Source organism: Diabrotica undecimpunctata, chromosome 8, assembly GCF_040954645.1.
Source record: "Diabrotica undecimpunctata isolate CICGRU chromosome 8, icDiaUnde3, whole genome shotgun sequence".
Lineage (NCBI taxonomy): Eukaryota > Metazoa > Arthropoda > Insecta > Coleoptera > Chrysomelidae > Diabrotica > Diabrotica undecimpunctata.
This window is the reverse complement of record NC_092810.1, coordinates 64,970,704-64,996,756: the sequence shown is the minus strand read 5'-3', so window position 1 is coordinate 64,996,756 and position 26,053 is coordinate 64,970,704. Positions and strand designations below refer to the sequence as shown.

At 33.2% G+C, this 26,053-nt stretch overlaps 2 protein-coding genes across 3 annotated transcripts in view; both read left to right on the top strand.

Moving 5' to 3' along the window:
* Positions 1-26,053, top strand: part of trc (Serine/threonine-protein kinase tricornered) — a 427,668-nt gene that overhangs the window by 36,277 nt on the left and 365,338 nt on the right. The window contains exon 1 of one of the 2 annotated variants that reach the window (XM_072540410.1): positions 14,803-15,271. The exons of the other annotated variant lie outside the window; for it this stretch is intronic. Coding sequence (XP_072396511.1) covers positions 15,118-15,271 — 154 coding nt within the window. The 5' untranslated portion in view covers positions 14,803-15,117. Of the gene's footprint in view, positions 1-14,802; positions 15,272-26,053 lie in introns of those variants that run through there. 2 annotated transcript variants of the gene reach the window in all.
* On the top strand, positions 6,224-10,469 carry LOC140448863 (uncharacterized). The gene is made up of 3 exons (XM_072541987.1): positions 6,224-8,269; positions 8,561-10,081; positions 10,380-10,469. Exons 1-3 carry the CDS (start codon positions 6,224-6,226, stop codon positions 10,467-10,469), a joined length of 3,657 nt encoding a protein of 1,218 aa, XP_072398088.1.

The following is a 26,053-nucleotide window of genomic DNA, read 5'->3' as shown; positions in this document are numbered from 1 at the left end:
ATCTCCTGGGCCTGATGAAGTTCCTATCGAATTACTCAAAATTGTGAATACTGAATCTATTGATCTTCTTTTGGATCTATTCAATACATAGAATAGGTATAATACCTAAAGAATGGCTCAAATCAACATTTATACTGCTACCCAAAAAAGCAAATGCAAAGGAGTGCAATGAACATCGCATCATAGCGTTAATGAGTCATGTCTTGAAATTGTTTTTAAAAGTAGTTCACAAAAGAATACATAAGAAATTAGATGAAGGCATAACACACAAATGGGATTTAGGAAAGGACTGGGAACGCGAGATGCACTGTTTGCAGTAAGTGTTCTTTCGCAGAGATGCTTAGATATAAATCAGGAAGTATATGCCTGTTTCATTGATTTTGATAAGGCATTTGACAGAGTGCAGTATAATCGGCTTAAAGAAATTTTATTAAATAAAAACATAGACAGTAGAGACATTAGAATTATATGTAACCTCTATTGGAACCAAACAGCAAAAGTGAAAGTTGAAAATGAACTGACCGAGGATATCCAGATTCGCCGTGTGGTCCGTCAAGGGTGTATGTTTTAATTATTGCTACAATCACCCTTGTTATTCAATTTATACAGTGAAGCCATCTCAGAATTAGCGCTTGCCGAGGTCAGTGAGGGCCTTATAATAAACGGTGAGCCACTTAATAATATAAGATAAGCTCTCGGCACCGTCCTTCTGGCAGGAACACTAGAAGAACTGCAACACCTTGCTGAACAACTAAATATATATTGCAACGATTATGGACTAAAAATAAATTTGAAGAAAACCAAGTTCATGGTATTTACAAAAGCACAAAACATCAAAGTTAAGCTAGTACTAGATAATACAGAAATTGAACAAATGTCTTCCTACAAATACCTTGAAGCATGGATCACAGAAGATACTGATCAGACAAAAGAAATAAGATGCCGCATTGAAATGCACAGTCAACTTTTAATAGAATGAGAAAACTTTTTTGTAATCGCGATATCAATATATCGCTCCGAATAAGAATGCTTCGATGTTATATTTTCTCTACCCTTTTGTATGGGGTTGAAGCTTGGACACTTAAAAAATCCAACATTAAAAACCTAGAATCATTTGAAATGTTGTGTTACCGACGTATTTTGAAAATATCATGGATGGATCGCAAAACAAACAAACAAGTTCTCGAACAACTAGGAAAACAGTGCGAAGTTTTGAAGAAAATTGGAATACTTGGGGCACATCATGAGAGGTGAAAAATACTAACTACTAAGGAATATAATGCAGGGTAAAATCAAAGGCAGAAGAAGCGTAGGAAAACGTAAAATCTCGTGGCTATGCAATCCCCGTGAATGGTTTGGATGCAGTTCAATTGAACTATTCAGGCGCGAAACCAACAAAATTATAATTGCCAGAATGATTTCCAATCTCCGATAGGAGCGGAACTTGAAGAAGAAGAAGAAGAACATGTAAATGAACAAAAAAGCAAAAATTTTGATTTTATAATTTCAATGAAATTTTGTGTTCAACTCTTCTGAATTTCTTTGGGGTTTTATAAATTACATAATGCAAAATAACCTGATGTATTTAATTGTTTTCATTTAATTGTTATACATTCATATAGAAGCGCGCTATATATACATTTTTTAAATTTTGTTTGCGTGGACACAAGTCGTTAAAATAGTACAAGGGTATCTTCTGGGAATTTGTTGTTGTGAGTTGGTGGCCCCCTTTTTTCGTTCCATTGCTGTTGCTTCAAATTTGTTAGGGTTTAAACAAGAGCTGAGATCATCCTGTCTATTGCGACCAGGTTGGTTTTATCGTCTTAACTGTCATTTGTTTTTGAGATAGTCACCTTAAGTTTACCCAGCATTACATGTTGTCACATTTCACTTAAAAAAAAGTTTTTACATCTGATAATAGCCTCATCGCCTCATGCCAGACGAGTTTAATATCTAAATTGACGAACTGTTGCACAGTTCATGTAGGTGTGTCACATTGTTCAACTGTAAACACTGTAGTGATTTCGCAAAATCACTAGTTTAATTACATCATTTTTTGGAACACCAAAGAATTTTAAAAATCACTATGTTCATGGGGGTCATGGACGTAGTGGGTGCTGCCAATTCTCTGTACTTTTTTTTGGAATTGCTCTGACATTGTACTTGTCGTTTAAGATCATTTTTATTTAAAATTAATAATAGCAGTTATTTTCAAATTATTAATAACAGTTATTTTTAAACATACAAAAGATATGATATTCGTATACAGCAATGAGTCGGGATAGTATACACTATCACTATTCTTCAGTGTGTCCGTAAAGTATGGAATAAATTCGATATTTCCTAAATGAAAAGCCTTTTTAAAAAAATCTAAAACACGTCGATTTTTAAATTCGATGTTCTACATTTTACAATAAAATTTCATTATACAAGGGGACACACATTACAGTGATGACCTCATCGGCTCTTTTTTTTTAATGTAACTTCCTGTATTGTAGGACATTTTTAGATCGATAAAAATGAGCTGATTTCAAAAAAGTATAATTCTCGGCTCTAATGGATATAATTTGAAAGATATGCGTTTAGAAAATAAATTATTTATTATCAATTGCAAAAAAGTAGCCTACTTCTAGTTTTTGGTAAACTGTAATTTTTTTTAATAACGTTCAACAACAATTAAGTAGTACAATAATTGTATTAATTCGTGAATGTTCTGTATTATTGCTTAATAATTTAAGAATTAATTTTAAGTAGAAATGAATTTGAGTGTAAAGCAAAGAATTGAAATACTCATGATGATTGGGTATGGAGACAAATCGCGAACTCAGATGGAAGTGTGTAATTCATTTAATGATAAATATCCAGAAATACCCATCATGCAGTCAACAGTAAGTAAGATTGAGAAGAAATTTCGAGAAACTGGTACGCTTGAAAATGCACGCAAATCAGGTCGTCCCTCTGTAAATTATGTTACAACATTAGATGTTCTACTTGCTTTTGAAGAAAATGCGCACACTTCTGTTCGTAAGGTTAGTAGTGATCTCGATGTTTGTAAAACAACGGTACACAAAGTACGTAAAAGTAAGTAAAATGCACAGTTGTACAGGAATTAAACGAGGATGATCCAGATAAAAGAATACAATTTTGCGAAGTAATGATGGATAACAGCCACCTAAATCCTCTCTTGGTTCAAAATATTATTTTTTCTGATGAGGCTACATTCAAATTAAATGGCGATGTCAACCGTCAGAATTGTAGATACTGGGCAAAAGAAAACTCCAACTGGATGCGGGAACATCATACACAATACCCGCAAAAGGTAAACGTATGGGCTGGCATTGTAAGAAATAAAATCATTGGACCCTACTATCCTACTATTTTGAAGGTAATTTAAACGGGCCAGCATACCTTCAGTTTTTAAGTGGGTATCTCGTATTTACTTTAGTTAATTTATTCCCCAGTACAATTAATCTTGGAGGTTATGATAAAAGTTTATGGTTTCAACAGGATGTGCGCCTCCGCATTATGCTTTAGATGTTCGAAGGTACCTTAACGAAATTTTTCCTAACAGATGGATCGGAAGACGTGAACATATTGAATGGCCAGCGAGGTCGCTAGACCTCAATCCTTTGGATTATTTTATGTGGGGTCATTTAAAGAATGTTGTTTATAAAACGAAACCTGCAAATATTGAAAACTTAAAAACAAGAATTCGTAAAGAAATAAACAATATTTCTCAAGAAAGCATAAACAAGGTTCTACAAGAATTTGTACAACGTTTGGGTTACTGTCAAATACAACAAGGGCTACAATTCGAACATTTAAGATTAAGTCATGTATTAATTACTGGATTACTTTCAAGTTATTTATTATAATTTATTTATAATTTAATAATATTATAAATCAATAAAAATTAATTTTCCAAGCGCACATCTTTCAAATTATATACCCAGTATTATACTTTTTTGGGATCAGCTCATTTTTATCGATCTAAAAATGTCCTACAATACAGGAAGTTACATTTAAAAAAAAAGAGCCGATGACGTCGGCATCACTGTAATGTGTGTCCCCTTGTATAATGAAATTTTATTGTAAAATGTAGAACATCAAATTTAAAAATCGACGTGTTTTAGATTTTTTTAAAAAGGCTTTTCATTTAGGAAATATCGAATTTATTCCATACTTTACGGACACCCTGTATAGTATTTATACACCATCAATTAATATCACAGACATGCCTTAAAGTTTCAAATTTTAATGGTGTGTACCATAGTGCTATCAAGCAAGTAAATATTAATTGTTTATTTAATAATTTTTTAACAAGTTCTCTACTTAAAATTTGTTGTGTTTTAACCACATTATTTTTTAACATATTGACTGCCAGCCTTTTTTTCCTTGCATTTCCAAAGAGTCATTTGAGTACCACATATGGTACTCAGTCCAGACGATAAGTTCAAATATTGAGCGCCATATACTCAGTATAACTCACAAAACTGCATGCCGTGTACCTAAGCAATCACTCAGTTTGTACATTTTATATGAAGAAATTACAGTTTTGGCCTCAGAAAACCGTTCCATGATTTTAGCCCCTAGGTAGATGGTATTATATATTTTTTATAAAGGTCGTTTATCAAAGTGTAATAAAAACGCTTTTTTAGCTTAAATATTTATTTAACAAGTAGTGTAACTCTAGAAAACGGCACAAAAAAATATTCGACAACTTAACATAAATGCTAATAAAGAAAAATATCTGTAACTTGGCAGAATGCATCTTAAAAAAGCAGTCAGAACACAAATATCTCGCGCAAGCAAAACACTTTGTCCACACATGTGGAGTCTCCTTTTGTGCTGTTTGTCTTCCATGCTTGGTAACAATATCCCTATAGCATTGGCTGCAGCGGTTTCTTTTTAGACATTTTACTAAATTATGTAAATTATTAGCAGGCATTAAACAATCGCGTTTACTAAGCATATCTTTGATAATTTCGTCTCTAAATTGTGTAATTTTTATTGATTTATTTGTCACTATAGAATAAAGTGACAAGGCATTTACAACGGCAACATTTTTATGCCGTTGCCGGCAATTATACGAATTCATTTGATCCCATACATCTATGAAGGATTTTCCTGCATTATATTCTACTATAACCTGCGGTTTACGTTTGTCTTCTCTTCTTTGTATCAGGCATATGCTTCGAACTTATAGCAAGCACATCTCGCCGATCCTTCCACTTTAAAACCATTAGACTATTTTGCCTTGAAACAATATCACCTTTTTGACGTGACAACGTCTTAAATTAGGTTGTGGCTCGGAGTCACTCATGAAAAAGTGTAACGCCCGCTCACGTCTGTTACGATGAGTCACCGAACGAGATAGAGGCCCGCCGGACCGGCGAATGCCTTGCGTCTCTCTCCCACTCAAACATGATCGGTCCGCTGCGCGCGCAGCACTAGAGAATTAGGCGCGTTGAATCGGTGCGTGCTTGTGTCTCTGTCTTTCTCGAGCGTTCTTGGCGTTGGAAAACCGAGAAAGCATCATAATACAAGTTCACACGTGTGGTTAAAGTATCGTCAGCTGTGTCTGTAGTGAAAATGTGGAGTGCTTAGATTCGTCATTTACAACAACTACAACAATAAAGGTAAATAATTGTACACTAATATTTCATTATCGTAAACTATGATTGATTGATTAATTGTTAGATTGACACAAAAGTTGAGAAACTGAGTTTATAGGTTATGTCATTGTTCAGCAGTCAACAGTGCAAGAGCCGTCCCTGCACGGACCACAGAGCGCATGCATCGAACATTAGCGACAACGACGGCGCGTAGCTGTCAAGGAGAAATAAGACATTCTTTTTTTGGTTTTGTTAATTTTAAGTTCATATAAAATTATTATAATAAAGGTGTTAAAGTCAGAATAAATATTTTTTATACAAGGAATACAGTCCACAATACTTCTGAAGGCTCAGAAATAAAAACAGTATCCATGGTCATTCGAACGGATTTTATCAACAAGCAACAAGTAGTGTTAGTATTTTTTATCGGCAAGTGAAAAAGTTTATATGGCATGGTATGTGGTGAGTACACATTTTTCATTCCTATAATACCTATCCTGGAATAAGAGAGATATTAATTTGTGTCACAAGGTTATTATAATTTCGGTTTGTTAGGATTTATTAATAGCAAGCTTTAAACTTTATTAATATTATACATAGTCGATGCAATGGATCAGTTAACAGTTTTAAAAAGAAAGCGTGGTATCTTTAAGGCACAAATTACAAAATTTGATTCATTTATAAGCAGTTTTACTCACGATAAAATAGTAGAATTACAAGTTAGGGTTGACAAATGCAAAGAATGGTGGAATGATTTTGATCAAATACAAAGTGAAATTGACTTATTAGACACATCAGAGGAACAATTACAAGAAAGGTTAGATTTTCAGGATGCATATTTTAAACTAATAGCCTCTGCAGAAATTATATTAAAGAATGAAGTTAATTTAAACGAGACTATAGCAAACTCGGGTCACAATACTAGTTTAGATCGAAATAGCTTAAAAAATGTACGGTTACCACCACTGGAGGTTCCAACTTTTAATGGTTGTTATCAACATTGGTTAGAATTTAGAGATAGTTTTACTAGTATGGTCATAGAAAATTCTGATTTAAATGATGTTGACAAGCTTCACTATTTAAAAAGGGCTTTGATAGGGGATGCCCAGGATGAACTGGAGCAGCTAAAAACTACTAGCAAAAATTTTACTATTGCATGGCAACTTTTATCTGAAACATATGAAAAGAAAAAACTTATTGCACGTGGTCATATTGAAGCTATATATGAATATCCAAAAATATCTCAGGTAAATAGTTTAGAATTAAAGAAATTGTCAGGTTGTATAAAAAGAAATTTAAAGTCACTAGGTATGTTAGGTTATCCAGTTGAACATTGGGATGTTCTTTTACTTTGTACCATAGAGAAAAAGCTTGATTATTACACAAATAAGGAATGGCAAGAAAAGGGTCCAGTTAACGAATTTTCTACGATACAGGAATTCTTAGCATTTATAGATCATAAAGTACAACACTTACAAAATTCAGAAAGGGATAAACAAGATATAGAGCAAATATCAAAGGAAACAAAAAAAAGGGTGCAAAAAATGACATTATCAAAGTCATTCATTGCAACGTCCAAACAATGTGCACTTTGTAATTTACCGCACTATTTTTATTCATGTAAAAAATTTCATAATTTATCATTGTCAGCTAGAAGACAAGAGGTAACAAAATCAAAAGCATGTTGGAACTGTCTAAAGGATGGACACTTAGTACAACATTGTACATGGGGAGGTTGTAAACTTTGTGGAAAACGACACAATACTCTTTTACATATGGATGGTAAATTTATAAACAATTCTCATTTACAAACAAATGCAACTCAACTCAACGGATCAAAGGTTGAATCACAAATTTGTGGTATATCTACCCAGAAAGAAACACACACACAGGGAAATGGCATATCTAATCAGGGAAAGGAAGTACATATTCAGGGACAAGGTGCATTCCATAATAATTCAATGGAAGGTACATCTCAATTAAACTTTTTGGGTCAGACAGGTTTTTTGGAATCACATTCGGGTGATATAGGTCAGACATGTTTTTTAGAATCACATTCGGGTGATATAGGTCAGGATTCAATTAATTTTTTAAATCATTCTAAGCAAGGTATATCATACAGATTAAAAACTGATATTTTACTTTCAACGGCCTTAGTATATATGCAAGACAAATATGGAATTTTGCATGAATGTAGAGTTTTATTGGACTCAGGTTCACAGTCAAATTTTATATCACGTTCATTTTTTGAAAAATTACAATTACGGGCAGATAAGGTACACATTCCGGTTAAAGGTTTAGGTCAAGGTATAACAAACATTTCTCAGGCATTAAATGGGACACTTTTATCAAAGTTTAGCAATTATCAAACAAATGCATTTTTATTGGTAATTGATAAAATTTCTGACAATTTACCAACTTCGGATTTAAACTTGGATTTTATAAATATTCCTAAAAACATTGTACTTGCAGATGAAACATTTGGGGTTTCAAAACAAATTGATGTATTACTGGGAGCATCAGTTTTTTGGCAATTATTATGTGTGGGTCAGATAAAACTTGGCAAAGATCAACCAATTCTCCAAAAAACTAAGTTGGGATGGGTTATTTCAGGGCCAGTTAGTCAATCAATTAAGGTTAGCAACAATTCAGTGGTATGTAATTTTTCGTCTAATGTTTTGGAAAACCAAATTGAAAAATTTTGGTTAATAGAAGAATTTGGTGCAAAAAAGGTTATGTCCAAGGAGGACATTTATTGTCAAGAGTTGTTTGAAGCTAGCACGATTAAAAATGAAAACGGTCATTTTGTTGTTAAATTACCAACAAGGTCAAACATTTCTGACTTAGGAGATTCTTATAGTAATGCACTAAAAAGATTTGAATTATTGGAAAATAAATTAAATAAAAATATGGAAATGAAAATTAAATACCATGAGTTTATGCAGGAATATATCCAGTTGGGTCACATGTCAAAGGTTGAAGATAAAACTGACTTCAATTCAGAAACACCCAACTACTATCTTCCACATCATGGAGTTTTAAAAGAAACGTCTTTAACTACAAAATTAAGGGTAGTGTTTGATGGGTCAGCTAGAACTGACAGTGGTTTGTCATTAAATGATGTTCTAATGGTCGGACCAAAATTACAAGATGATTTAATGTGCATTCTTCTTCGTTTTCGAAAACATAATGTAGTTATAGCTTCAGACATCGAAAAGATGTATCGACAGGTTTTTGTTTGCAAAACTCAGCAAAAACTACAACAAATATTATGGAGGTTTTCGGATGAGCAACCAATTGAGACATACAAGCTGAAAACGCTAACATATGGGACCGCTCCAGCAGCATTTTTGGCTATAAGAAGCTTACAACAATTAGCTCATGAGAATCAATTGAACCTGCCTCTAGCTTCCCAGGTGATTTTAAAGGATTTTTATGTTGATGATTTGCTTACAGGAGGGAGTTCAATTGAAGAAGTAAAATCATTAAAGGATGAATTAAATAATATTTTGTGCACAGCAGGATTTTCACTTAGAAAATGGGTATCAAACAAACCTGAAATTTTTGATGAGGATATTCAAATAAAGGGAGACATTGAACATTATCTTGCAGATGATGTTACAACAAAAACATTAGGGCTTTATTGGAACTCAAAGATAGATTCGCTTCGATATAAAATCAATTTTTCTAATTACACAAAGGTTAGCAAAAGAACAGTTCTGTCTTTAGTTTCACAGATATTTGATCCTCTTGGACTAGTAGGGCCAGTTATAATTAAAGCTAAATTAATAATGCAATCACTATGGCAATTAAAATTAAATTGGGATGAGTCTTTACCTTTAGATTTACACACAGCTTGGAACCAGTTTAGGGAATCAATTGCAGATTTGGAGAAAACTAACATTAGCAGGCAAGTTTTGTGTTCTAATCCAATTAATAGACAATTACATTGTTTCAGTGACGCTTCAGAGTCTGCTTATGGAGCAGCACTCTACATTCGGTCACTGGATCAAGGTGGTTCTTGCTTAGTTCATTTATTATGTGCGAAATCAAGGGTAGCACCCTTAAAAACAATATCTTTGCCTAGATTGGAATTGTGTGGTGCTTTATTGGCTGCCAAATTGGCATCGGCGGTTATCGCAACAATAGGTGTTAGCTTTGATGAGGTACATTTTTGGTCTGATTCAATGATAACTCTTCATTGGATTTTGGGTGAACCGTCACAATGGAAAACCTTCGTTGGAAATAGGGTGTCGGAAATACAAAGGCTTTCTAATGGATATAGCTGGCATCATGTTGACTCGCATGATAACCCAGCCGACATAATTACGCGCGGATATGAACCAAAGTTATTAAACACTTCAAAATTGTGGTGGAATGGGCCACCATGGTTAGCTTCTCATAAATTGTCTTGGCCTACTAAGGCTTTGTCAAATTCACACATTTCTATCATACCTGACCAGAAGGTAATTCAAACATTTATATCAACTGTGCAATTTGCTGAAATTTGGAACCGATTTTCCAGCTTAGCTAAATTGCAGCGTGTTTTTGCATATATACTTCGGTTTGTCACCAATTGTAAATCATCTAATAATAAGACAACGGGTCCTTTTACTGTAGATGAAAAAGAAAGAAGTTTTTTCTGTTTGGTATATATGGCACAAAATGAAGTATTTCATCAGGAAATACAAACAATAAAAAAATCAAAACCAATACATAAATCGAGTAAAATCTTATCATTAAATCCTTTTCTTGATGATACAGGACTATTACGAGTTGGTGGACGTCTTCAAAAGTCAGAATTGTCTTTTGACCAGAAGCATCCAATCATACTCCCAAACGGTCATGTATTAACTAAACTTATAGTGATATCGTATCATCATAAATACTTGCATGCAGGTCCACAAGCATTGCTATCAATAATTCGTTTAAAATTTTGGTTATTATCTGGACGTAGCACGGTTAGGCACATTCTGCATAAATGTGTTACTTGCTTTCGTGTCAAACCTACATTGCTTGTACCTCTTATGGGAGATTTACCTAAATCTAGACTTCTGCCTACAAGGCCATTTTATAATTGTGGTGTAGATTATGGGGGTCCCTTTGAATTGAAAACAAGCTATTTACGGAATTGTAAAGTAGTTAAATGCTATATATGTATTTTTACATGTTTTACAACAAGGGCGACGCATATTGAACTTGTATATGATTTAAGTACTAATTCATTCTTAAATTCATTTAAACGTTTCATTGCTAGAAGAGGTCTATGTAAAAATATGTATTCTGATAATGGAACTAACTTCGTTGGGGCAAATAATCATTTGCAGGAGTTATATTCATTTATGAATGATGCAACGGTAAAATCAAATTTTTTAGATTATTTTTCGGAACATAAGATTCATTGGCATTTTATTCCAGCTCACTCACCACATTTTGGTGGCATCTGGGAATCAACTGTAAAATCGGTAAAGTTTCATATACGAAGGGTAATGTGTAATAATAAATTTACATATGACGAAATGTATACTTTGTTGACGCAAATTGAGTCTCTCCTAAATTCCCGTCCTTTATTACCTCTGTCGGAAAGTCCAGAAGACCTTGGTGTACTCACCCCTGGACATTTTCTAATTGGAGCACCACTTGTAGCACTGCCACAAGAAGAGCTAACTGAAATAAATCCGAATAAGTTGAAACGGTATCATCACCTGACTCAGATAATTCAGAGTTTTTGGGTACGCTGGTCACGTGAGTACCTCTCTTCACTTCAGCAGCGAACCAAATGGAGAACAGCAGCTGACAACGTGAAAATTGGATCATTGGTTATTATTCAAGAGGATGGTCTTCCTCCTACTAAATGGGAATTGGGTAGAATATTGCAACTACATGCTGGGACAGATAATGTTGTGCGGGTTGTGACTGTGCGTACTTCTAAAGGTGAATTCAAAAGGCCTTGTGTAAAGTTAGCCGTCCTGCCAATGGATGAACAATAATGGTTATGGTTTACAAGAAGCGTTGTTTGAAAGGCATCACTTAAGCCTTTCAAGGGGGGCGGCATGTTCAGCAGTCAACAGTGCAAGAGCCGTCCCTGCACGGACCACAGAGCGCATGCATCGAACATTAGCGACAACGACGGCGCGTAGCTGTCAAGGAGAAATAAGACATTCTTTTTTTGGTTTTGTTAATTTTAAGTTCATATAAAATTATTATAATAAAGGTGTTAAAGTCAGAATAAATATTTTTTATACAAGGAATACAGTCCACAATACTTCTGAAGGCTCAGAAATAAAAACATTATTCAGTCATACTATTGACAAATGTTGATAGTGTTAAGTAAATTATTAGTTTAAATCACTCTGCAATCAATCGTAATTCAGTCGATTGAGAAGAAACAGCGCGTTTCAACTGCAAACAACTATTGTGCAATTTAATAATATTCATATCAATAAATATTCTACCGAGAAAAAGACGTTGTCACGTAAAATCTTTGCCCGTAAAACCGACTTTACAGGCAACCGATTTTTTTTAGTTTTATTTTAATAACAGCAATTGTATTGCGTTTCCTATTGGCTTGAAATGTTCTTACTAAAAAGGTTTACCTATCCAGTAATTTTTTCGCCAAAGTGACACTATTATACCGGTTGTCCGCATATAGTGTTCTACCAAAATCTACATATGGCTCCATTAATTTCATAATCACTTTCGAGGATACAGATATACCAGGCTGAGCTTCCTTGCTAGCATAAACTTTATATTGCAAAGTGTAAAAAAGGTTACAACTTAAAAATTTTAACCACATACTGATGACTTTTGTTTTGCAGATACTGTCTTGTGAAGCTGATCTCCGGGAACCTGTGTTGAGTTATCTGAAATATGAAACATGCTGAAAATAAATACATATTTTAGTAATTAAAACCTAATATAAAATGTTGTAATAGTACCTCAATATTAACTCAAATCGGTTTCTGGTCATGTAGTCTGTCGGTTTGCTATTATATAACTGTGTGTTTTTCCAATAATGAGCCAGAGAGGACATATCTACTAAACCCATCCACATAAGTATGCCTAAAAAGGTACGCATTTCTTGTTGATTTGTCAGTACCCAGCTTTTAATTCTTGCACTTCCCTTTATATTGGGTCCTCCAAGACATTGTTGAGCATAATTGTTTGTTTGTTTTACTAACAGGGATACCACTTCTTCATCAAAAAACCAGGTGCTGGTTCTTACTCATTATTTAACTGTTCATTTCTCAAAACTTTATTTTCACTAATTTCATCACTGTCCGAATCTTCACTGTCTAGTGCATACTCTGGGTCTGCTGGGTTACTGTCATAAAACTCCGAAATAGACGATGATCCGCTTCGTATTTCTACAGTCTCAAACAAATGCAGTAATCTCTTTTCTTCTTTGGAATCCATTATTATAATTTACAATCGCGATTGTATCGGAAAGCAACAACAGACAACTAAACTACCTGTTAGAGCTTGCAAAAAGCTTTTTCTATATTTGCCACTACTAATAGGATAGACATATGTCGTTGGCAACCCCTAATATGCTCAATTTTAGTTTACAGAAACCTGCAGGTCGATAAATATTAGGATATAGTATTTTATTGTGAGTTCCAGAGGTGGCGCTGAGTGCCCAAAAAATAACATCAAAATAATAGCAGGAGACTTTAATGCCAAAGTCGGAAAAGAGAATATATAGGTGGAACACGACTTCCCCATAAAGATATATACAAGGGAACTTAGACATCTCCTGATAATGAAACGATTAACCAAATAGATCATATTATATCATCGATGCAAGGCACTGCTCTAACTTATTAGATGTTAGGTTTTTTAGAGGAGCAAATATAGATAGTGATCACTATTTAGTTAAAGCACTGTTTAAAGAGAGAATATCCAATTTAAAAAAAGAAATCGGGAAAAGGAGAGAAAAAAATTGACATTAATAAACTAAAAGATCCCGACATTGCAGATGTATACAGACAGCAATTAGAAGATCAAATAAGGACAGAAAACTTAAAAGAAGAATAAGACATTAACCAACTATGGGCAAATATACGAGCTATTGTGTTACAGAAATAGGTTGAAATATTGGGCAAAACCAAGCCAGAAAAAAGAAATCATTTTTTTGATCATGAGTGCGAATTGGCCACAAATAGAAAGAATGCAGCATATAAAAACCATCAACGCAGGTTGTACACGGAGAAAAAAAGAGGAGTATAGACGTCTTAGAATAGAGAAAAACGAATTCACCGAAGAGAGAAGAGGGAATACGAACAGAACACTCTCAATGAGATACAAAGTTTATTCGATAAAAATGAAACTAGGAAATACTACAAATCCTTAAACAATAGCCGTCGAGAATTTAAACCACGATTAAACATTTGACACTAACGGTGAAATTGTACATGATAAAACTCAGTTCTTAACAGACAACATTTCAGCGAACATCTAAATATGTATAAACGATATTGAACGAGGTTATAACTTAGACAATCTACAAAATCTACAACGTCAACTTCACAGTGAAGACCCAAAAGAGAAGAAGTGTCAAATGCCATCCTAAAACTCAAAAAACAATAAAGCTCCAGGAATTGATGAAATCTGTTAGGAAATGTATAAAAAATTCTTTTATTGACGAATGTAAGAGCAAGAACAAGCTTGACAATCTTGTTAAGCGTTGTGGGTATTGCCTAGACCACAGTGGCGAACACATTGAACACATTTTTTATCGAAGAAAAACTTAAAATTCATATTAGTTAAATTTTGTTATTAAATTTGTGAGATATATTTTCACTGTTGATTTTTGCGTATACAATACATTGTTTTACCACTTTGTGATTTGACCTGAAACCCTTGTATACACATGATCTGTCCAATGCCGTGTTCTCGATATTATCCATCTAACATGTACGTTTTGAATTTATTAAATTTGACCTAGGTTATGATTTTGCATAAATCCTTAATTAAATTTTATTTTGATAAATCCTTAATAGACTATAACCAGTCAGTTTCACACTGAAATGTCAATTACTCGCAATAAATCACACCTGAGCGATGCGGCGGCCACCCCGTAAAATGGCGCGTGTTCTAGTAAAAAGAGTTGAGAGTGAGAGAATGGAACAAGGTACCGCTAGCTAATCCACCTAACTATATTACCAAACCAAAACACTAGCGAGCAGTTAGTCGTCGTCGAGTCAATTCAGTTTTAGCAACATTTACACGGCGGTAGTTAGGAGGCAAGCGCTCGAAGCGTCGCAATATAGAACGTCAATAACGACGACGACGGAAAGCGAGTGCAACAGGTGATTCCGTGTATTTCTGTTAGCAGCGAGCGAGAAATTACACAACGCGGTGAAAAGGGGAGGTCACAACACAACGTGTTAATACTTTTTCTTTGGAGCATTCGAACAATTTGTTTTTAGTGCCGTTGTACTTCAAAAATGTTTTACGAAAAAAAGTGTGTTTAAGTGTCATGTGTGCAGTTTATTGTTGAATGTCCCCTTACAGTAGATACCGGCCTTTGCCAGGCCCTGATGGATTGGTTCTGCAAACATCACCCGGGTGTAGACCTTCACCGACCAGTGCTTGCAGATTTTTGCGGTGGATATCCAAATTGAGTCCCCAGCCTGTTAATAAACAAGGATTAGGTTAGTGATTATTATATTGTCAAAGTGATATTTATTTATTCGACAACTCTTTAGATAACATAATCCAACAATGTGTCTTTATAGTGTAGGTCCTATTATAATAATCCAAGGTCTATTTCTCTAGTACGGAATCATTTAATCCCAATTTTGATATATAAAATATTTACTATGTTTGCAATACTTAATTAACACTTTTTATCTCTAAGCAAATACAGTTGACATTTAAGTTTTACTTTTTATTGACTGAACGTCAGAACTTTGAAGTCTAGAGAAATGTTTGTTTGCCATAAATTTATTGATGTAGCATGTTTTCGTGAATGCCCGTTTGGTCTGCTAACTTTCCATAATGTTCTTGAAAATTCTATACATGTTTGTATAAGTGTCAAGTATTCAATGCCACCTATGCCATAATTTTCTATTTATTGATGTTTTGTATAAAGTTTTATTTCAACTTTTTGTTTTTTTTATCTAGTTTGAGATAGTTGGTATACATATATCTATTATGCAGCAATTATATATTTCTGAGCATATTCAGAATCGAGTATATTATTATCTGAATAATTATCAGCTGATGGATGCAGTGCTTGCTATGTTTTCGTTTATTGGTAAAAGCTTATTCGGGTAATATTAACTTCTTTTTTTATTATTATTTTTGAGCATTTGGTAAGTGTATGTTGTTGACCCATGAATTTTAAGTTCTCTTTGAAATATGAGGTTTCAGGATTATGAAATATCAGCACAAACTTATTAAATATTTATTTATATGGGATTAAACCACAATTGATTGTAATAAAAATTACATTTTATGTTTTTTTGACGTCTTGATCTCAACTTCGGAAATAGTTTTCAAAAAAGTAAGTATATTTTAAAAATAAGGATATTAAAATAATCTTTTTTAAAGACCATTTCCGGAGTGGAGATCGAAACGTCAAAAAAAAAACGTAAAATGTAATTTTTATTACAATCAATTGTGGTTTAATCCCATATAAATACAATCTTTAACTTGAACATGCCACAAGAAAACAGTTTCAGAATCTCTTTAAACAAACTTATTATTTATTTAATTGTCGATATATTTGACCCTTGGAGGGCACATGGGTTTAGTTGCAGCTATTTCTAAGAAGCTGAAAATATATTATTCTTTATATTCTTCACTTACTATGCTTCTAAATGGTTCAACTAAACAGTTAAATTTATGGAGTAAATTTATGGGTTCAAGGCAATTATATTCTTTTTCTTCTTCTTGACTGGCTTTACAACTCGGGGTGAGTCTTCGCCGCATCCACTATAGCCCTTTATCTTTTACGATCTTGCCCTTCCATTTCCCATTGTTCTACACACAAATACTGTCTTTAGCACTCTGTCTTCCTCTGGTTTTTAATATGAGAATTTCTATTAATCTATGTTACATGTAAAAAAACAACTTCGAGGTAGAATTGAATGTCATAAGTCAAATAGCAGTAATCTATGGCTACAACGAATAGGCAATGAACAAAATTTTACATCAAAAACTGCATAAGAAAACCCTGAAATTAGTTTTTCCACCAACAGGGAAAACTCAGTACTTTCTGCTCGATTACATATACAGGCAAGGTATCATCAAAAATAGCCAAACACTTAAAAAAGAAAGGATTAACGCCAGCTTTCAGAACAAACAACAACTTAGCAAATGTATTAAGCACAACAAGAGCCAAAAGAAAACGCAAAATTACACAGTGGTGTATATAAACTTACATGTGGCGACTGCCCAAAAACTTACATCGGTCAAACGGGTAGAACCTGTAACAAACGGATAGCAGAACACAAAAGTGCTTTCAATAATAGAAAAACAGCTTCTACTTACGCACTTCACCTTCTAGGTCATAATCATTCTTTTAATAACCAATTTAAAATTCTTCACATGCAAAATAAACTCCTTAAGCTATCATTATTAGAATCTATGGAAACTAACAAATTAAAAAATACAGATATAATTATGAATGACCAACTTAGTTCTCCCCTCCTTAACTTATTTAGACTATAAAGACTATAAAGAGTTAGACGCATAACAAAAATAGCTCACTTGAGAAAGGCACTCTGTCGAAACAGCTGTAGTGATAGTAAATTATAATAAAATTTGTGGAAGTGTTCAAAACAAAAGTTTTAGGTGTTTGATTGCTTGATAAAATGAACTTCTATCAAGTAACGGTCGAATCCATCACATAATTATATTAATAATTGAATATTTTGGTCTAGAATAAAATGATATTTATTTAAAATAATTTAAAGCGATAAAGTTGATTTTTGCGAGTAATACATTTGGAAACCAAGTTGATAATGGAGTTTGAATAATCACAATATCGCCAGTTATATTTTGGTGTACGAACGTGTCCTTTTTTTTTAATAAGATATTTCATTTTACGAATCAAGATAACTCATTTCAATGGTTATTTATCATTTATAACGTGTATGTTGTTGGCAGATATTTTATTTATTCGTGTTTGATGTTTTAAAAATTTTGTTAGCGATTCTTTGTATATCGTGGAGGTTAGCAGATTGCAGATAATATCTTCTACTTTATGCCTTCACCGAGTTTTTTCGTAACATTATGCAACTATATTTTTCCTTCTGCACATTCCATATTTTACCCTAAGGATCAGTTGAGTGATGTACTTCGTATTATGGAAGTATTACATTTTTAGACTAATTTGACAGTTTTCGAAAAATAAAAAAAAATCGAATTATAATAGCCCAATAATTTCCTGAGTACATTCACAAGAATGGAACAAATGTTCTGTATTCGAGACCTTAGCCTAGAATTGAAAATACGACTGCGAAAATACTCGAATAAAATAGAAGCTTTTAACCTCTAAATATATCGCAGTGAATTAAAAATTTTATTTCTGAAAAGAATCACAAAATGCCTAGCAGTTAGACAAATGCAAAAGAAACGAAATTGTGACAAAAAACGAAATATCAATTACTCTAGCTTGTAAGGCAAGGAAAGGATACATGCAAGAAGATCGGTAGGAAGCATAAACCATTCCTTGTAAAAAGAATCTGCGGAAATAGGAAAACGTTACCAATAATCAACTAACAGAAGCTAAGAAAATATGCATAACCTAGATGCAATGAAGCTAGAAGTTAAATAACAAAAATAGTTTTTATTACAATTTGGAATATAGAGTCATCAGCATTGCCAAATTTAAATTGGTCCTTTTTTCAAGACGAAATGAAGAATTGATATTGTACAAGTGACGACGGCGAGGATGGCTGTAATATATTATAGTATCGTATGATGAATACCCCGAATACAACGAATACAATGTCCCACTGCACTTAGCATTTGTTGACTATCACAATGCCTTTGATTCAGTCGAACTGAATTTGTTGACTATCACAATGCCTTTGATTTAGTCGAATTAGGTTAACGAAAAACCAAGAGAATTCAAAAATTATTATACAAATGAACATATTCTAAATAAACCTTTTACAATGAAAGTGTTACAACAAGCTTGTAAAACCAGAAATAATACGTCTCCTGGAATAGGCAATATCCATTACCCAATGATTGCTGAGATCCCAGTTTTAACTAAGCAGCGCTTATTAGATGTTTACAACAATATATATACAAACAAGTCGAACGTACCAGACGACTGTAAAAAATATTTAATAATACCTATTCCTAAACCTAATAAACCTAAAGATTCCCCAGACTAGTACCGACCTATTTTATTAGGTCTTGTGTCATGAAAACTTATGAACGACTATATATATATAGATATATATATATATATATATATATATATATATATATATATATATATATATATATATATATATATATATATATATATATATATATACTTGAGTCATCTAATAAACTTAGGCAGAGGAAACCAATATGCGGAAGTAAATCGAAGAATCCGCATGACATGGGCTGTTGTTGGCAAACTTAGAATTGTCTTAAGAACAATAACATGCCCATAAATCTCAAGGCAAAAGTTTTTAATTCTTACATCCTTTCAATGATGACGTACGGTCTAGGGATAATTACCAGTATTAACAAAAGCAAAAAATATACTACTATTACTTACGGTAATTCATTTTTACTTCTTAAACTCAGCTTACCTGAAAAAATTAAAATACGTTTCAATAAAACTATCCTCATAGACGCAAACGTTGACCATAAAAGCCGCTAACAAAATGAGAGAAATACAGCACGCAGTGGAACGATTTATGCTTGGAATAACTTTAAGATCGCGTCCGCAATGAAGAAATACATAGAAGAACAAAAGTAGAGGATGTAATACAACATGCTCCTGCACTAAAGAGGTCCTGGGTAGGACATGTAGCCAGATAAGATGATACTAGGTTTACTAAACGCATGGTACAGTGGATACCTAGATTACATAAGAGAAATATGTATAGGTAGCAAAATACAAATTAAGATAGAAACGCCAGGGGGACACTTACGTCCAGGAGTTGACAGTCAAGGACTGTTGACAGAAGATGATGGTTGCCTACATTCAACCAACATATTTTTCGATGAATTACTTAATAAAAATAGTGAAATAAAAACGTCTTTGTACACTTTATGTAGGATGATTAATATTTTCTTTTTGTAACGGAAAGGGAAGAGGGAAATGTCATGTCGAATAATATCAAAAAAGTTTTTGATTAATAACCGGTTAATTAAATAAATGACAAATGAAATATAAAATCTCACATAACTATTGCCGTATAACGAGTTTAGCAACTACAAGAACACTAATTGAAACATTGCGGCTTGTTTTTTATTTTTGTAAATATATTTGAAGTCATAAGAACGAAAGTCATATAAATAAAACGCCAAGCTATAAGTTACGATTTAAGTAAATTTCTATAAATGGATAGCCATTGCTGTTAGGGTTTATGAGTCCAAGGTAACAAGACAGTTTTCATTTCAAATAAACTTAAAAATGCGCAGTTTATTTGAATTGATCGAAAATTAATGTTAAAGATTATACCGTGGAAAAAAACAACGCAATGCGTGCGTCAATTTTAGTATGGTTCAAGGAAAATAAAAGTAAATCTAAAACCACTGAGAAGGGAAAGATAAGATATTTGAGCAAGAAAAGTAAATCAAGGAGATATACTGGATTAAATAAGTAGTTAAACGAAGCAAAACTGAGGAAGTTTGACTAATGAATAAAAATAAGAACAAATTAACAACTTTGTTGCAACGAAAAAATATGGAACAGAATAAATTACAAGCAAAGAGATGTAGTTAATTGAAAAATATGTGTGGCAAGCCCCACTTTTTGTAACTCTGCAGAATTTCTTTTTAAGATATACCGTCCCTACTCATATGATTAGACTCAGTAAATGATTGTTTTTCTTTCATAATCAATTACAATTATAGCTATGTTAGCTATATAAGAGGATGGTATAAACAACAATATTAACTTTTTTTATATTTACTGAACTAAAATATATCACTTAGTTTTAGTACAATACTAATATTTTGTTAAGTCACCTTTGGTTTTAAGAAATGCAGGCACTCTCTTAGGCATGCTATTTATGCGAATTTCTTGCCCTATCAAAAAACTTTTAATACTTTTAGTCGTATGGCAAGGTTCTCTATCCTGCATAAAGACCCTGCGACCATTACTAAACCATTCATTCATTTGTGTAACCAATCTTGTCTGCAAGACTCTTTTATACTGGTCCTGTCGCACGGTTCCTTCTACCACATATAAAGGCCTTATTCAGTTACATCTTATTACAGACCACACCATTACTGAGGTGGGATATTTAATTATTTTTATTACACATCCTTTCTCATATTTTTCCTCTGGACGTCTTCGGACAAATTGGGCCTTATCATCTTTAGAATATTGCTTCGTCACTAAAGCAAACCTGAAAAAATGAATAAAAAGGTGAATAAAGTTTGAAAACAAAATAATTTGTATTATTTTACTTCTTGCCAATTATCAATAGTCTATAGTCTTTATGAAAATTGGTCTAAGCTAAACGTTTGTTGAGCATTTGTGGTGTTAATTTTGGCTTCTTAACAGCCTACGACATTTGATCCCCATGCTGTACAAATTTCGGTATACAGTGGCCACTGATACTGAACACCCTGCTTCTTCCAATTATAATAATTATGTTTTCAATTTATTCCTTATATCTTTATGGGCGACGCTTCTGTTTTTTAGAGCCAAGTTCTTTCTGCCACACCGACCCTTCCGAACCGATGTAACAGGACGTTTTTCATAGTTTTTGATTCATCCTTCAAACTGACAATTTATATACACCAGATTGTCTTGCTATTGCTCTTATTATAATAGATATTTTCTAATAAGGCAGTAACAGAAGAAATTTGCGGAACAGAAATATTTTTACAATTACCCATCATAAAAAACTCCTTGTTTTATGAATACAAATTAACCAAATTCAAAATTAATTACTTCAAAATTAACATTACTATAAAATAATATCAACACCCAACACTGGAAGTTTTACAAAAAATGAACACCAATCACTAATTTAAGTAAAAAATTAAAGATGAAGAAACTCGAGTTACTGCAAACTTTTAGCACACTCGCTATCTGTCAAGTTTTGACAATTCAATCAAAAAGGTCCACCATTGTTAACTTAATTAAGTAGCATGATTATTCACTAATTGTTTTTGTATTTTATGTTTGTGTTTTTTTTTATAATTTAATAATAAATTATCTTTCTTTCTTTGCTTGTTACATTATTACATTGATTATCGGATTAACAATCAGTAATAGTGAACTGTCAGTATTAGACAATTCAGTCATGGCTTACTTATTGTTAAAATTTAGATACCTAATTAATAATTTGCTGTGATAAATGAAAATATCTCAAAAACTAATCAATTTAGTCATAGGGAATATTAAATAAAAATTGAAGTATGGTGATGGTACTTTTCGATAGTGACATAAAATACATGGTGTTTGTTAAATACACTGTATTGCATATAAAGAAAATTAGAAATATCAATCATTTTTGAAAATTTTTACAATCAATAAAAAAATGTGACAGCAATAGATTATTGTTAATGCGCTTCTTTTTAATTATACAGTTAGTTGAACTTGTTACGATTTTCATAAAAAATTTGTTATAACTTTGTAAATACCCTGCATAACATAATAAAACTTTATATTGTTGTGGTAAGGTATTGAAGAAGATTTCGAATATAAAATAAAATACAGGGTGATCCATTAAAAAAAAACAACTTTGTCTGCCGCTATGTTATGGAACACCTTCTACATTCTAACTAATTTTGTAATATTACGAACCTCAAAGTTACCTACAACTTTTGTTATTAACTTTTATTGCTATATATTATTATAGCGGACCTACTGAGCTTTATCACACTAATCAATCACCCTGTATGTAATATATTTCGAAAGTGTCGTTTAGCCTTGTAGACGTAGACCTTTCCATACTGTGATCTGAAAGATCTTTTATATAAACTCGACTTTTATGTTCAGTACAACAGATCTGAGATTCTAAGAAAACCTATTATTGGAGATCCGCCTGTTACATGGTCAGGTTCGAAAAAGACCTGTCTCAGATATTAATGACATTGGCGAACAATTGCCCTGCATTTGTAGATAAAGTGTTTGACCATTTTCTGTGCATTTTGCTCCATGCATTTAGTACAATTCTTAAATATTTTACATTTGTTTTGACTTTTCAATGTCCAAGACATTTTAGATAAAACTGTAAATGGTAAAAGAAATAATAAGTTAGACTTACTCACAATCAATTTAATTTAACTAATCGGACGACCGGTTTCGCTTTCTATAATATGCAAAGCATCTTCAGGTCACGATACAAAGTTAAAATGCTGAAAATAATAATCCCATATTAGGGTGTTGTCTAATAAAGATAAAAACAAAGATAAAAACATAGGTAGGTGATATAAATTATATAAATTACAGTAATTATGCCAATATTACATGTCTGTGGTTTTATAAATGAATAAAAAGTTTAAGCAGACAAGGTACGACCCACAAATTGGTAACATAGTCTATTAAACTGTAATGAATTAATAAATAAACCAATAAATAAACATTACTTACATGCCGGTACTCTATTAGTTGATGGTTGAAAGAACATGGTTCAAACTATCTTGGATTGTAGATTGGAGAGCTCAGGTCAACTATTGTAATTATTTAACAATAAACGGGGATAGTTTATTGATGCAAGCAAAATTTCCAGATGCCCACTATTATCGTAATCAGGCTGTCCTTCTAAGTCTGTAGTGGAAAACGATCTGATTACACCTGTGATTTATATACAAATGAGTCTTTGTACTTTTTGCAACCCTGTTATTACATTTTGCTGCGTCGTTTTGACCCACCAAATCAGCGTAGCATATACAATTATGTTCGGACCCATATTTTGTCAAAATGTCTATAGCACATCTATAAAGCCCCTGTTGTTTAGTAATGATATTAATTTGAGAGGTACACATTCCGCCTAAGTTGCTACCAATGTACTATTTTTACTGGACATATGCTACAATTTTACTTTGTTTGTTTAATTTATTAATGTTTTGTATTTTGAGAACGTTTAATGTTTTTAAATATTTCAAAGTAAAATTGTGGCTCATTCCCAGTAAAAATAGTTCTTCATTCTATACACACATTTTATCAACGCGAATCTTACCAAAAGCCTTTAAAACTTCAGACAATGGCTATATTGAAACTAAAGCCACGCGACAAGCCAGAAAGTTACAGACCAACTGCTCTCTTAGGCAGCGGCTATAATCTTCTGGAGAGGCTTCTGCTTAATAGAATAGGACCATATGACCAAAAATCGTAAACACCATTCTCCTAGAGCTTTTGGCTTTAGGATAAATAGAAGTTGTTCAGACCAAATATCGGTCTGTGCAGCTTAAAAATACGATATAATCTGGAAGGAAGGTCTTTATAAACTTGTTAGGGTAGTTTCATGCCGCACCATAGTGATACTACTTAACAAAATGCTATTAGTAATATACTTTCGCGTAGTACAATAGGTACAACAATACAGAATAACACTGCTGCTGAAGTTTGGATACGCTGATGAACTGGCTTTAGCTGCCCAACATAAGAATTAAAATAATAAGACTAAAGCTAACTGCTTTCACCTTAATAACAGGGAAGCAAACCATCAACCAAAAGTGTCTTTTAATAATACTGTGCTCAAATACCAAAAGCATCCTAAATACCTTGGACTGACTTTAGACAGAACCCTTCTTTCAATAAACATGTTGAAAATACCATCTCAAAGACAAAGACGCGTAACAACATTATTCAAAAAATCTGTGGAGCTTCGTGGAAAGCCTCGGCAAACATATTATGAACTTCAGCTCTGAAACTGGTATACTCCATGGCCGAATACTGCGCACCAATTTGGTTGAATAGCGCCCACTCTAAAATGATTGACGTCCAACTACAATGAGTTTAGACTCACAATGACTTCCCTGTGCTGGCCCAACACTGTGCGATATAGCTCCACCCTTTCGGCAGACATTATGTACTCATAACGGAATACAATCATTAACAGCCCTGTTCTGTTATCCACGAGGATCTACCCCAACTGGCAACAAATCGACTGCCTTTCCGGAACACACCTTGGAGTCGTGTTAAACATCTCGCTCTAAATGGTTGGAATTGTGGAATGAAAACACTGCCTACCACCTACGAGATTCCATAAATCTAATAGAAATGACCAACCGTTTTAATCTTCCTCGCTATATATAAAAAAGCCTGAAGAAAATTTGCACGGGGCACGGTATCTGTGCTGAAAATCTATATACTACGACACCAAACTGGTCGAGGAATACGAGCTAAGAGCATACCCTGGCGACGTAATAGATTTCTCTCCAACGCCCATATGTCTTAAATGGACAACTGCATCTAATTTCAATATAAAATTGAAATTATACACTCTGTATATTTTTAAAATGCCCCATGTATTGCCTTGAACTAAAAATAAGCAGCTGAATGATTTGCCCAAACATGCATTTCTCTATTAGAGCCATTTGCTGAAGTCAGTCTCATGTTCTGGGGAAGTATAGCCTATAACGCTTGTACGGAGTCAGTCCCTTTACATAAACCTGCCCTTAATGCACACATGTATGTGCTGGAGATTCTTGATGGACATGTTGTTTCATTTGCACTATTTATAAGACCGGATATTTTGCTAATATATGATTAGGCTTGACCCCACGTGGCTGCAGATATTAAAGTGCCTTAATGTAGCTAATTACAAACTTTAGATTGGCCCCCACGCAGCCCCGACAAGAATCCAGTAGATCATGTCTGAAGCATTCTTAAAAGACGTATCTGACGTAGAAGTTCTCCTCCCCGAACTTTATCTGGAATTGGAGTAAGCTGCTCGTGAGGAGTAGGAAAACATACCACAGCAAGCCTTGCAAAATTTAATAAGAGGAATGAAATGATGGCTTCAAACTGTTATTGTGCTCGAGGTGGCAACACTCGATATTAGAAATATAGTCTGGTGCCTAACTATTTTGGTTTGTATGAAATTGTAAGTGTAAAAATAATTGTGTAAGTTGAACTCCGTTACAAAAAAATTCATCTTGAACAAAAAACTTTGTATAAATGTATTTCTTTTATTTTCAGTAAGTAATATAAAGTTTAAAGTATAGTTTAAAATACATTTATTTTTTTCGTTCTTCCGTTTTAAAATACATAAATATAACCGTTATTTTTAAGTATATAAGTAGAAAAGTTCAATGTTCAGTTCAGTTCAATGTCACAGGACAAAAGTAAA

Bases quoted from the DNA above. Each gene is read 5' to 3' on its own strand.
- LOC140448863 (XM_072541987.1), top strand. From the start codon at position 6,224: ATGGATCAGTTAACAGTTTTAAAAAGAAAGCGTGGTATCTTTAAGGCA. The intron at 8,270-8,560 runs GTATGTAATTTT...GAGTTTATGCAG, and splicing joins AGGTTAGCAACAATTCAGTG to GAATATATCCAGTTGGGTCA. The intron at 10,082-10,379 runs GTAATTCAAACA...TTGATGATACAG, and splicing joins CTATCATACCTGACCAGAAG to GACTATTACGAGTTGGTGGA.